Source organism: Ursus arctos, unplaced genomic scaffold (genome assembly GCF_023065955.2).
Source record: "Ursus arctos isolate Adak ecotype North America unplaced genomic scaffold, UrsArc2.0 scaffold_2, whole genome shotgun sequence".
NCBI classification, from domain to species: domain Eukaryota; kingdom Metazoa; phylum Chordata; class Mammalia; order Carnivora; family Ursidae; genus Ursus; species Ursus arctos.
Window position 1 is genome coordinate 79647598 of NW_026622874.1, and position 13804 is coordinate 79661401.

Below are 13804 nucleotides of genomic sequence, written 5' to 3' on the forward strand. Positions count from 1 at the left end.
CATTTGGTTCTTTTTGATACTGTCTATTCCTTTGCTGAGGCTTTGATATTTCAAGCATATGTATTTGTAATTGCTTGTTGAAACATTTTTATCATGGCTGCTTTAAAAACTTTGTCAGATACTTCTAACATCTTTGTCATCTTGGTGTTGGCATCTATTGATTATTTTTTTAATTCAGTTTGAGATCTTCCTGGTTCTTGGTATGATGAGTGATTTTCATTTGAAACCTGGATATTTTTATATTATGTAATCAGATTCTCAATCTCATTTAAAGCTTCCTTTTTAGCTGGCTTTATTCGACACTGTTTTGGCAGGGGAAGTGAGAGGGTACCACCTCATTAATGCCAGATGAATATAGAAGTCCAGATTCTCTGCTAAGTCTCCAATGAAACTGGGATTGGGAGGAGTTCCTTTTTAGTGCTGGATAGGATAGGAGTTCCAACTCCTCATGGGGTCTCTACTGACACTGGCTTGTCCCCTACTTGGCATTCTCTGATACTATCCCAGTGGAGGGTATTGGGACACCTTGTTACAGATTCATGAGAGTAGAAGTCTAGGCTTCCCACTCTACCTTTGTTGGCATAGATAAAGATGAGTAGAGCCATGATTTTTTTTCTGTGGTATTTGGCTAGAGTAGAGCAGTTGATGTTTAAAAGTTTTTGTCTTGCTTGGCTGCTCCTTACTTGGTCCTTTGGTGAAAGACAGCAGGCTTTTTCTGTGGCTTTTATTGTTGGTACCATTGGTGTTTCCAGGTTTTTGGCTTTTTCAACTCCCAAGTCTAGGGTATGTGAGGCCAAAAGAAAACCCAGGGAACTGACCTCTGTGTCATTCCTTAGGTCCCAAAGTCTGTAACCAGTCTGCCTTCCTCTCTATACCTTCCAGAGTCTTCTTATGTTTGTTTTATATATAATGTCCAGCGCTTTTAGTTGTACTTAGCAGGAGAAAAGAGAAAGGTCTGTCAACTCAATCTTCCCAGAGTAGAAGTCATCCCATCCTCATTTTTAAAAAGATTTTATGTATTTATTTGAGAGAGAGAGCGAGAGAGAGTGCACGTGCACACAAGTGGGTGGAGGGCAGAGGTGGAGGAAGAGAGAGAATCTAGAGCAGACTTCCCACTGAACAGGGAGCCCAATGCAGGGCTTGATCCTAGGACCCTGAGATCATGACCTGAGCCAAAGGCAGATGCTTAACCAAGAGCCACCCAGGTGCTTCCATCTCACTTTTTGAGGTTAGAATACCATTGATAGCATTTTTTAGACAAGGACACTGCTAAAAAGAAAATCACAGGCAACTGAAAAACTGTGAACATAAGTAAAAAGTCAAAAGTAAATTATTAACAACTGGAATCAGCAATGTACAAAAACCAAACATCCATTACGACCAGTTTGAGTTTATCCTAAGAAAAGGTAAAAAGAGGGGCACCTGAGTGGCTCAGTCAGTTAAGTGGGGGGCTCATTGCCTCCAAAAGTAAATACATATAGAAGGGAATTTCTGTATGTGGTAAATAATGGACATCAACAACTTAATTTGATATTGAAACATTAGAAATATTTCATGGTGAAATGTTAGAGGCGTTTCATTCAATCAGGAATAAGGCTGTAATCGCTATACCTAATTAATATTATACCAAAGGTCTTTGTCAGCCCATTCCAGGCCAACTAGAATGCAAGTACTTAACTGTTTACTCATGACTGAATTTCAAATAGTAGAACAGGGCACAACACATAACAGGCATTCAGTAAATATTTGTTAAATGAGTGAGTGAAGAAGCCATATCTATGAAAATGATATACTTTAAAAAAAACCAGGAAAACAATGGAGAATAAGTGTTTTTACGTGTAAGTAATTCATGTTGATTTTAAAATTCTAACAACATAGAAAAATACAAAGAGGATGGTAAAAAACAATTTCAAATCTCACCACGAAGAAACAACTGTTCATAACTCTGGGCTCACATCATTTTACATATTACACCAGGCATATTTACAGATGGAAGGTAGGTAGATAAACTGATAAAAAATGGATCTGGGATACACATAATATTTAAAGTAAAATGATATTGAACTTTAACCCATGGAAAAACAATTGAAGTAAAACTAAAAAATAGTCAAATACCAGGGAGGTATTTATTTATTATTTTTTATTTTTGCTTAAGTAGGCTCTATGCCAAGTGTGGAGCCCAGTGCGGGGCTTGAAATCGCGACCCTGAGATCAAGACCTGAGCTGAGATCAAGAGTCGGATGCTTAACTGACTGAGCAACCCAGGCACCCCCCAGGTAGGTGTTTCTTAACTAGACATGTCATTAGTTCCTAAAAGATCCCACCAAAGTTAAGAAAACGTTAAGTGACTGGAGTAATTTTAAAAACTACGTTTTTCTAGTTAAACTGTATCAATATCGACTTTAAGAAATTAATCAATTGATATGTTCTGTTTCTCTTATCTCCCTTCCCCTAGCCCCTCGGTTTTTGTTATATTATTGTCAGGTTTGGAGACCTGTGCATTCTCTTCTGTAACCATAACTTCCTCAATTATGAAGCCTTAGTTTATGTCACTGATTCCCAGCTGGGGGCAGTTGTGCCCTAGGGGGATGTAGGGCAATGTCTGGAGACATTTCGGGTTGTAACACCTTGGGGGGACTGCTATTGGCATCTAGTGGGTGGAGAGTAGGAGTGCTGCTAAACAACTTAAAATGCACAAGACAGCCTCTACAACAAAGAATTAATTACCCAGCCCCAAACTTAAGTGCAACTATGGCTAAGAAACCCTGACCTAATGTGTAAGTGGGAGTCAATGCTCACCAAGAGCCTTTTTCACATAGCTTCTCTTTCCTTGTATTCTTTACTGTTTTTCTTCATTAGCTGAATTTGACATCTAGTAGTTTTTTTTTTTTTTCTTCACAAGAGCTTATGACTGTGTTCCCTTGCTTAGTTGATAATGCCTATCCTCTGACTTTATATAGGGAATAACTTGGCTGGGTTTGAGTTTCTTATGTTAAATTTTCTTTCCCTCAGAAAATTGTGGACCTTGTTATTTGGCATTAAATATTACTTTGGAGAAGCCCAAGGTCAACCAATTTCTTTTCTCCTGGTATGTGTCTGTTGCATAATAAAAAATTTGACTGGCCTTTGTCCTTGGTTCCTGTCACAGGAGACTAAATCCTTAGAATTCCTGAGTAATAGGAGTGCCTTTGTTATTCATGAAACCCCTTAAATGACACCTGAGAGTTTATGCTAGAAGGTGACTCAGGAGGAAGGGTCTGGTTACCAGAAAGGTCAACAATGTGATTACAGGGTTGGAGTTTTGAAGCTAGCCCAGTGTCTGGGGAGAGAAGGGGGACTGGAGATTGACTGCAGTCACTTGGCTAATGATTCCCTGATAAAAACTCGGTGAAGCTTCCTGTTTGGTGAACATGTCGGATGTGCTGGGAGGGTGACATGCCCTGATTCCACAGGGAAGGGGCATGGAAGCTCTACATTTGGGACCCTCTCAGACTTTATGTTTCTCTTCATTTGGTTGGTCCTGATCTATGTCATTTATAATAAAACTGTAATCCTAAGTATAACACTTCTTTGAGTTCTAGTGACTTAAGGAACATGTAGGAGTTCTGGGACTCGCTGATTTTGTAGCCAGTTGGCCAGAGGTTTGCGTGGCTGGGGACCCCTGAACTCGCAGTTAACATCTGAAGTAAGGGAAGTCTTGTGGGGACTGTGCCTTTAAAGCTGTGGGGTCTGACGCTAATGCCAGTTAGTGTCAGAACTGAATTCAAATGTAGTATTGTAGAGCCTCACTTACTCTGCCTGGGTAATTATGTAATTCTTTCTTTATTCATAAATTAATTAATTTCAGCCAGAGATGTTTTGATGTTGTTAGAACTATATCAGGTCTTACCTGGAACAAAATGTGTTCTATTGTTCTGCAGATTCTTTCTCTGTTGTGCTAGTTTATGGTCATTTTCTATTATAATTTCTCCATCATTCTTGTTGGTAATGTTACTGACTTGGGTCCTAGGGCTCTGCAAGCAATACAAATTGGGGCCAAATGGGAATTTCCAGGCAGGGCTCTTATTGTGGCTTATGCTTGAGCACAAGGGAGACCCACAAAGTGATGAGGTTGTGGGATATAGGTGAGGTTCAGTGGGATGGAGTCTGGAGCCGACGACCAAGAAAGAATTCTTGGGACGTCTTTGGTGCAAAATGGTGGTTTATTAAAGCACGGGGACAGGACCTGTGGGCAGAAAGAGCTGCTGCCTCTGGTTGTGAGGGGTGGCTGATTATATACTATGGGGTTGGGGGATGTAAGGAAAAAGGGGGGTTGAGAAAATACTTTCATATGTTAAAGAAGACTCACAGGGTACTGGAGGCCTTGCCATTGTCAAGTTAAGGTTGTTTAGGAGTCTAGTAAGGAATTAACGTGAAGATAGTTGGGAACTTCCTGAAGGCTGCAGATTATAAGGACATTTAATTGTATCTTCTTCCTGTCTTCCCAGTTTGTTGGCCTTTACTGTTTTTATCACAGTAATTCCTCGATACCACTAAAATCTTTAGTCCACTGACCTCAACACTGCCTTCTTTATACCCTCACTTACCTCTTGCCCATCTTGGATTCTAGGTACTACTCAGCGACTTTGCACTGCTCTCCCTCACCATACTCATCTGGCAGAGCCCAGTTCTCTGCAAAACTGATTGCTATCTCCCTACTCTGGGACTGCACATGAGCAGCTTAACATGGTTCTGGAGAAATGGTTCTGCGGAAACGTGGTTCTGCACTTAGGCTGTTGATCACACTTGCTAATGGTCTTAAAAAATCCAAGCAGGCCCTCCTCACTGCTTGATAACCCCATTACATATCTGTAGTTGGAGATAACCATTTGACACCTTCTGTTTCTGTAACCTTCACCTCTCCTCTCCCCCTTATTTCACTGAGATTTATAAGTAGCCAGAAGAGAATGTCCTCAACCCCATAGCACCTAATCAACCTGTACTCCTACAACTCTGCCCACATCCTCTGCATTCCTTCCTGTGACAATGAATATTGTCAAGCTCCTAGCTTGGGCCACCCTCTCAACTGCGTCCTTGACATCATCTGCTCTCCTCTACTCAAGAACATTACTCTCTATCTCTCTCCTGTACCATCCATTTCTTCCTTTTGTTTGGACTATGAATTGTGGTAAAGAGAGTCAGCCACAAACATGGTAATATCTCCTTTATTAAAATATCGTGTCCTCTTCCACCTCTTCATTCCTCTTCTTTTTATAGCAAAATTTCTCAAAATAGTTATCCAACTTGTTATCTTTACTTCTTTATTCTCTTTCTCTCTTCCTACATTACTATGGAAAAATTTCAACCATATATACTAGTAGCTAGAATAGTATAACGAATCCCTATGTATCCATCACTCTGCTCCAACAATTGTCAACACATGGCCAATTTTGTTTCATTTATACCCCCACCCACTCCTCCCTCTCCTTGCATTACTTGGAACTGTGGAGGATCTCATATGAATTTAGTCACTTCTGCCCACATTTCGGTGCTCCACCTTCACTTATAGGGAGGTGAGAAATTAGCCTAGCTGTGGACCCAGGATGAAGAGAAATACTTCGGTGAGCATCCACATCAAGAAAGCAACAGTTTATTTTAACATAAAAATAATACACGCATATGGATAAAAATAAAAGAGAATGATATAAAAGAGTAGTTACCAAATGTGTTGCAGAACAAGGGTTGGCTTGTGTGTATGCAGGGAAGGGGTAGAATCTATATGTAACTAATTTTTCAAACAGTTCTTAAATCAAAACTTTATTCTTCCTCCCAATTTCTGTTTTCCCCCTGCTGTATCCAATATCCCTTTTCTATCCCTTAGTGACTTCTTGTGATGATCCCACAATTCAATTCACAATCACTTTTAGTTACAAAAGTTTGCCCACTTAAAACTGTTAATCACAAACTCAATGTACATTGCACCTGTTCCCTTCTCCCCAACATAGGCTTGCTCTGTGCTTCTGGGGACCAGCAGTGGACAGGAGCACTGGCCACTCTTCTGCACTCCTCCCACTCTGTCACCTCGAATAAAGACAAATGGCTTGTCTGTCTCCCAGACACCTTTCCCCTTCCCACTTCTAAGCTCTAGATACTCTGTTGTTGGGGTAAGGAGAAAAGACTAGGGCAAGAGGATTTATCATGCTGGCTGTGACTTTAATCCTTTGTTGGGTCTACCTGTTCAAGCCCAGGTACCTCCTAGGAGTCTACTTGACACACAAAGTACTCACACATCTTTAGAACACCGTGTGTTGGGCTGCAGGCCTCTCCTCTGTTGTCTCTCCACCCCATCTTTCTCTCTGTGCTCTGCCATGTGTCTCTATTTCTCTTTCTGGCTCATTTCAACACTTGTCCAGGCAGAAGGGGACATTGTCCCAGGAATGTGATGCCAACGTCTTCTTCCAGGCACCTGTAACCCTTATGAGGGATTCCCTTAGTGTCCTTCTCAGCAAAGGGTGTGAAAGTACTCTCTGCTTTCCCATTACCACGCTTCTGATGTAGGTCCCAAAGCAGAGTGGTGTCAGGTTTGCAGGACCAGTTGAGCCACATTTTCACAAACCAGGTAGAGTTACCTAACTTAGTCTTTTTTGATAGTTCTCTCTTTAGAATGGAAAGGGCAGTGCCTTAATGCCTCTTAATCCTTAGCTTTGGGCTTTAGTTGAGAAATATGAAGAAACACCTGAAGTCTTACTAAGCATCATTTTTATATACATGTAGGATTAAAACATATATATGTTAGTGTATATGTTATGTGTATACTCACATATGGATGTGTGTATTCCCTTTTAAAACATGAATCGGCTTACAGTACGCATACCTTACTGTTTTCCCCTTCATTTTCCAGTGTATCTTATAGATTTTTCCATATTAGCACATTTAGATAAAATAAGGCTTCTCTTGGGTACTGGAAATTAATAAGGGATGGCTGGAGACCCTTTCAAGCGAACTGAGCAACACAAAAAGCCTGGGTCTTCACCTCAACTCTTGTTTGATTATAAATTAACCTCACCAAACCTCCCAATTACCAACAGTCACAACAAAACAGCAGTAGCTAACATTTATTGAATATTTCCATGTGTGATTAGTATGAATTATTTTATTCAATACTCACAATGGCCTATAAGATATATATTATAGCTATTTCCATTTTACAGATGAGGAATATGAGGTTAGAACAGTTAATTTGCCCAAGGTCATAGAGCTAGAAAGTGGTAGAGTCAGTATTTAAACACAAGACTGTCTTGAGACCTAGGAAAGTGGTAGAGTTCGTATTTAAACACAAGACTATCTGACTCTCTTGGGGCACTTGGGTGGCTCAGTCAGTTAAGTGTCTGCCTTCAGCTCAGTTCATGATCCCAGGATCCTGGGATCAGAGCCCCACGTCGGGCTCCCTGCTCAGTGGGGAGTCTGCTTCTTCTTCCCTGCTCTCTCTCTCTCAAATGAAAAAACCAACTCTCTGATTCTCAATGTATATTCTTAATCAATTTGTCTCTGTTCATCTGTACACTGAATGCTGTATTCTCATTGACTTCCCTCCAAGTTTTAATTTAAATATAAATGATTCAGCCTGACCACTCATGTAGATTCTTATGTAGGTCTCATCTGTGCTGAAAGATCCTCTAAACCTCAGTCACCCTGAACTCTTAAACGTGTACTGTACCTACTCTGAAATTTATATTTCTTGCATTTGTACTTTATCCAGTGCTAGGGTTAGGCTTTGGTGGAGTGTGCAGTTCATAGATGATTTCAGTTCCAAATGGATATATTTCTAACTTGTTGAACTGTCCGAAATTCCACCTTTAGGGATCCATTCTAGGAGCACTGACTAAAGTGGAAAGTAAGAGGAGCAGGAGGAGGATCTAGAAGTGGTCAAAGAAGTGGAACTAAATAGTAAAACAATTCAATTTTAACATAGACATAAATTATTTAACCAAATCTCAGAGAAGTAGGAAGGAAGTACCCATGAATCCTCAGGAAAAGTTTTAGGGAGAAAGACTCATGCAGTGTAGGGTATAAAACTGGAAAAGAAAATTGGAGGGAAAGAGATTTATTCACTCTTGCCCTCAAGAACCTATGTCTGTAAAATGCCAAGTTTGCCTTAGAGAAGCATACCTGTCAAAATGAGTCTCCAGCAGTGGTGGGATGAAGCACATTGAGGGACGCTGGGATCAGGAGCTCAGGACACGCAGCAGGGCTGAGCAAAGATGCAGGAGGGAACAAAGAACCAGACCAAATGTGGCTTCCCCACGGATAGACCCAAGTTCACGTGGCTTGAGAGTCAGGCTCCAATCTGGGGCTCAGGCTGTTGGGCATGTTTCCTGTGCAACTTGAGGTGTAATGAAAGTGCATGTGTGGCACAAGTGCTGTGGGCACAGAACCAGTGAAAGGTGTGGGGTGTCATTCAATCAAATGGAAGGCAGGAGCCAGGTGGCAGAGGTAAGGGCATGCAGGTGTTATGTATTTTATCCTATTTCACTTCACACTATATTATTTTTAAAATTTATTTCCCTTCTGGCCTCCTTCCTAGAAGGATTAAATTTTGCTTTCAATAAGTGACACACTGAGATAAGAGATTAGGGGACAAATAATGCATTCAGGGGGTTGGGTTGAGGAATGGATACTAATACCAAAAATACTAGACCTCAGTGAGTCACAACTGAGCCCCAAACCAGCTGTTTTTTAAGTCCACATTGACTGAACTGTGACTATGAACTAAGCACTTGTCATGCCTGATCTTAATGAATTCTCCCAGTAACCCAGAAAATGGGTATTTTATTATTACCTTAATTTAAAAAAATTGGGGGGGGCGCCTGGGTGGCTCTGTTGGTTGAGCATCTGACTCTTGGTTTCAGCTCAGGGCATGATCTCAGGCTTGTGAGACTGAGCCCCATGTTGGGCTCTGCAGTCAGCATGGAGTCTGCTGGAGATTCTCTCCCTCTATCCCTTCTCCCTCATAAATAAATACTTTTTTTTTAAGCTAATAAGGAAATTTGACTTAAAACTTGCTTGGAGTCCCACAGCCAGAACATGGCAGAACTGGGGTTTGAACCTGGTTTGGCTTTAGAATTTGGATTCTTGATTAAACACATAATACCAACTCTGAGGGTGGCAGGTGTAGAAAAATCAAGTCAGCAGGTGACCAGGGTTACTGTGTCAAGACATCTATCCCCTGAAAATGCTGGGTAACAAGAGAATAAGGCAGGAAATGCTGGGTGGATAGTGCAGTCAGAACACAAGCAAAATCTATGAGTGTCTGCTGTTTGTGTTCAGGACCAGGATGGATTCCGTCCTCAACATACAAGTAGAAACTACATGGCAGTAACTTTTAAGGTTAGGAAGAGAAAGGGAAAGAGAATTTAGAATGTCTTAAACCATTCCTCCATTCCTTCCTTAAACCATTACAAGCCATATCACAGAGCCCTTGGTGCCCAGTGATAGACACCAGACCACTGACCATGACTGGTAACCGAAGGAGGTGAAAGTTCACATGACTAGAAACTTTACACAAATGTGTTTCCAGCATTGTCAGGGAAATCTCTCTCTTAATTCCTAGCTTCTTTTTTAGCTCCTATGGTGGGGCTTTATGTGATCTGGATTTGGTATACTTCCCTTCTTAACAGCATGAGTCTTAACCTTTTTCCTTTACTGAACATTTTTTGGGGTTGAGTTCAAATGTTCAGTAGCATTTTTTGAGTACTTACTATAGACCAGGCACTACGCTAGGCACTGAACATGAAAAGAAAAATAAGAACGAGTTTCAGTCAGCTCTATGCCTGTAAATACCACCAGCAATGCCAGCATAATGAAACTGTTCTTCATAATCAGCTGAGGACCTCCAGAACTCTATGCTATGAAATTTCCATTCTGAAAAGTAAAGGCTGTACTGATTATATAGATGGAAGAAAAAATAAGATGATGACAAGATTTTTGGAAATAGTGGTAGATCCAGGGTTAGAACCAAAGATTAGTGACTATTATTTCAGTGCCCCTGTGCAATTTTAGATTCCCTCTTTTAGAATTTCTTTGAACTCAAATCTGGCAGCAACTCTGTGTCTGAGGAGTAGCTGCAGGTGAGTACGGGGAGCACTTTTGAAGCTGCTAAAGTTATGGATAAAAAGACCCCAGAGAAAGCAGTGTGAAACACTTACAGAAGCCAACATTCTTGGTTGTAAGTAATATTGAAACGTATTCCGGCACATTTAGGCTAGAAAGGTACTTATTGGAATCCTGTGGGAAGCTGACAGAATTATAGGGAAGGCTGAAGGAACAGGTGCCAAGGATGGCTGGGGGAGCTAGGAGGCTGCAACTAGATCATTGTTCTAGAAAGTCTGGCACTGCCACCACTTCTGGAGTGGCTGCAAAGCTGTTGATACTGGATTTGGGATGCCGCTGCCGTTGGCGGGATGAATTCTGAACAGGCACTGCCTCTTTACCCATTTGCTTCCAATTCTCAGTCCCAGACAGAAGCATCCAGTTGATGAAGCTGTGGTGATGTGCTCACTTTACAGGGTGGGAAGAAGGGATACCTGAGATTTCAAGCTTCCATGATGCAAGGTGGGCCTGCTTTCCACTCAGATTTATCCAAAGATGGATTCTACCTCCTTCTACAGAAGGGGGTTCATTTATTGAGCAAACAAAAACAATAAATGTCAACCATAATGTAGACAAAAACTCAAGAGGAAGTAGTCATAGGTGGTTATTGTATGTGTTCTACCCCAGTCTTCCCCTGTTGGTGACAGAATCTCATTATTTCTCTACCTTCGCCCCTAGAGTAACAGTATTAAATAAAGACATTGGAAAACACTTCCTCAGATTCCATTTCTTATGAAATCGCTTCCATATTTGGCCAGAAGGGGGCACCCTGAAAGGGAGATTAATGTTTTCCATTTGTCCTCTGCAGTGTGGAATAGGGCAGTTAACACCTAGCACTAATCAGGAACAGTAGTATTAATATTAGTAATTTAAGGGAAAGAACCTCAGGAAAGATACGGTTATACAAAGAATATGTATATACACACACATACATATATATGTATATATACAACTATACACATACATATACATACGTGCTTACATATACATATAATGAAGAAAAAAACCAGTTAACCATCAAGTTCAACATCAGGCTAATTACTTTTCCTCTTTCTAGTATTTTGTTGTTTCACACATAACAATTAAATCTCAGAATGTGAGATTGAAATATCTAGGTCAGCAAAATGCACAGTGTTCCTGCCTTTGCTCACCAAAGCAATACACTGTCAAAGGCAGAACACCAACACAAGGGATTTATAAAGTTCAAGTTGACTTTTAATTGCATGAAATATAAGGAGCTGGATTCCTGACTTTCGGGTATGGGGGATATTATGATGTTAACTATGAAGGGGTTGCTTACCTATCCGGACTAATAAGTGCATTCTTAAACATTTTGGGGGACAGATAAGAAGAAAAGAAAATAGCAAGATATATTTCATTGGAGAAAAGAATATGAATACTTCCCCTTACTAGTAGCAAAAATTCTTTTATATGTATATGGATTTCTAGACTATTACTTCATATCAGCATTACTTTGTCATGGGAGTCACAAGAATGTCAATTAGAGAGACGCAGGCTCTTTATTCTGACTTTTTTATTCTTTATTTCTGACTTTCTGCTACCATCCACTCCACAACCAAGTGCACTTGGAACCATAATTCACCAAAATGTCACTTGTTATAACATCGGCGTCAAACAAAAGTATGTGAAGAAATTGATACAGACAATATCTTGGGTATGAATGGAAATATATTTTACAAGTTAAAATGTTCCCGTAGTGACAATTTAATGCTAAGAAGTTTGTCCAGGTTTCCCTGTATTTTATATTTCTCATTCTGGTAATCAAGTCTCTGACTTAGGAGTTCCTTATACTTTCTGTCCTTTCTTTGTACCTCTGGGGGGGTCCTTCAACAGGAGTACTAAAGTCTATTGATTATGCACATTCCACCAGGAGCAAAAAGTAAGTAGAATAGGTTTGGAAGGCCCCCAGTGACTTCTAAGAAACATTGGCCTAGAAGGACAAGATGTATATGAAGTGTCTTGCTTTGCCAACCTTAGTATTTAATAGGTCCATAACTAGCACATAGGTACTTAATAAACATTAACTGAAGGAATCAGAGAATATGAATGGTAAATGAAACCGTTCTTTACAAGTACTATCTACATCCAGTTGGAGGCCAGCATGTACGTTTACAGAGCGGCTCCACCCAAAGGCCGCTTTCCCAGGAACTCCAGAGAGCACGGGCTGGTGAGCAGTAAGAAGTGCCCGTCAACCGTCGCGAGAGGCGGGCCTCGCACCACCTCCCCACAGCCTGCCACCTACCGGCTCTAGGACCCCGCGCAGCACCGGCTGGAACTTGGAGGCGGGACTAGGGGAGGCCGTCGCGCACGCATGACGTAAGCCAGCTCGCGCCGGCAGAGGCGAGGAAGCCGGGAATAGTGGAGAAACACGTTTCTCGCTAGCCTCCGTTCTCACGCGCCATGTTGACCCCCGTCCAGCAGCCTCCTCAGTCTAGCGGCGGAAAGCGCAAAGGCAAAACTCAATATGTGCAGGCCAAGCGGGCTCGGCGCTGCGACGGCGGCGGGCCCCGGCAGCTGGAACCCGGGCTACAGGGTATTCTCATTACCTGCAACATGAACGAGCGCAAGTGCGTGGAGGAGGCCTACAGCCTGCTCAACGAATACGGCGACGACATGTATGGGCCGGAAAAGGTACGCGCCCGGGAGAGTGCAAGCAGCCTTTGAGTAGTGAGGGAATGCTGCAAGGCCGGCTTTCTCGTACGCGTGCGCGCGTTTTGTGGCCGAGCTGGCTAAGGGGTGTGGCCTCGCCTGTGTTGCCGCCTCTTTGCCATATCTGGGTTGCAGACCCCTGCCGGGTCGTGTGCTTGAAAAACTAGGAGCTTTGGGGTTCCCCCCATTAGTAATCATAGTGGTTCCTATTTATAGGTTGATTCTGCGGTCCACGTGTTGTGTTTCTGAAGCTCTCAAACGTTTACTACTAGACTTGTGAAGTAATGTAGACCAGAACACTGAAGCGCAAGTTGGTTAAGTAAACGGTCCAAGTTCGTAAGGGAAACTTAATTTGTCCTCGTAGTTTTTGCCATATCTTACCACGACTTTTACACCATGGTTGTAATGATGTTTGTCCTAAGCAGTGTCTGAAATAGTGGATTTAGTACTAGTGCTAGTTATTTTTCAAATGCGCATGTAAATACACTTTAAAAAGTAAAAGCTTTTGTACTCATACCACCTAAAACCTAATTTTCCCATCACAGTTTGGAAATCGTTATAGTCTTGGCTTAGGATCTGGACTAATACATACACAAACACCTCAATGAATTAAAAGGGGGAGGATAATACAGTGAGGATTTGGGTTCAAGTTCCATTATTTACTAGTTTTAGGGCTTGGTCATGGGCGTATTATTTCATTTTGCTGAGCTAAATAAAAAAGAAAAATGATAATGTACTGAATGTTGGCCTAAAAGTTGCTTATGTATATAAAATACATACTGGCATAAAGGTTCCATAAATGTGTATAATTATTAATTAGTGCATGTCTTGCAGACTAATAATGGTGGGGCAGAGAACTGCACAGCAAGTGAGTTCCCTGTTAACACTGGTACTTTGATAAAATTCTTTACTGTTTCTGTTCCCTGTTCCTTAGTAGACTAGAGGTAAGGGGTTTTTTATGCCATAACTCTTTGGTCTAGTTGATGTAGTTTTTTAATGTAGGTAA

The 13804-nt window shown here is 41.4% G+C and overlaps 1 protein-coding gene across 5 annotated transcripts in view; it reads left to right on the forward strand.

The window, feature by feature from the left end:
* LOC125282374 (THUMP domain-containing protein 1-like) overlaps nt 1-13804 on the forward strand; it is a 156061-nt gene that overhangs the window by 8677 nt on the left and 133580 nt on the right. For 4 of the 5 annotated variants that reach the window (XR_008960439.1, XR_008960437.1, XR_008960438.1 and 1 more), the window contains exon 1: nt 12239-12780. Coding sequence is in view for 2 of the 5 variants with exons in the window: in XM_048216999.2 (XP_048072956.1) it covers nt 12550-12780 (231 nt within the window). In the remaining 3 variants the exon portion in view is untranslated. Of the gene's footprint in view, nt 1-2155; nt 2277-12238; nt 12781-13804 lie in introns of those variants that run through there. The other variant, XM_057315281.1, reaches the window with a different exon arrangement.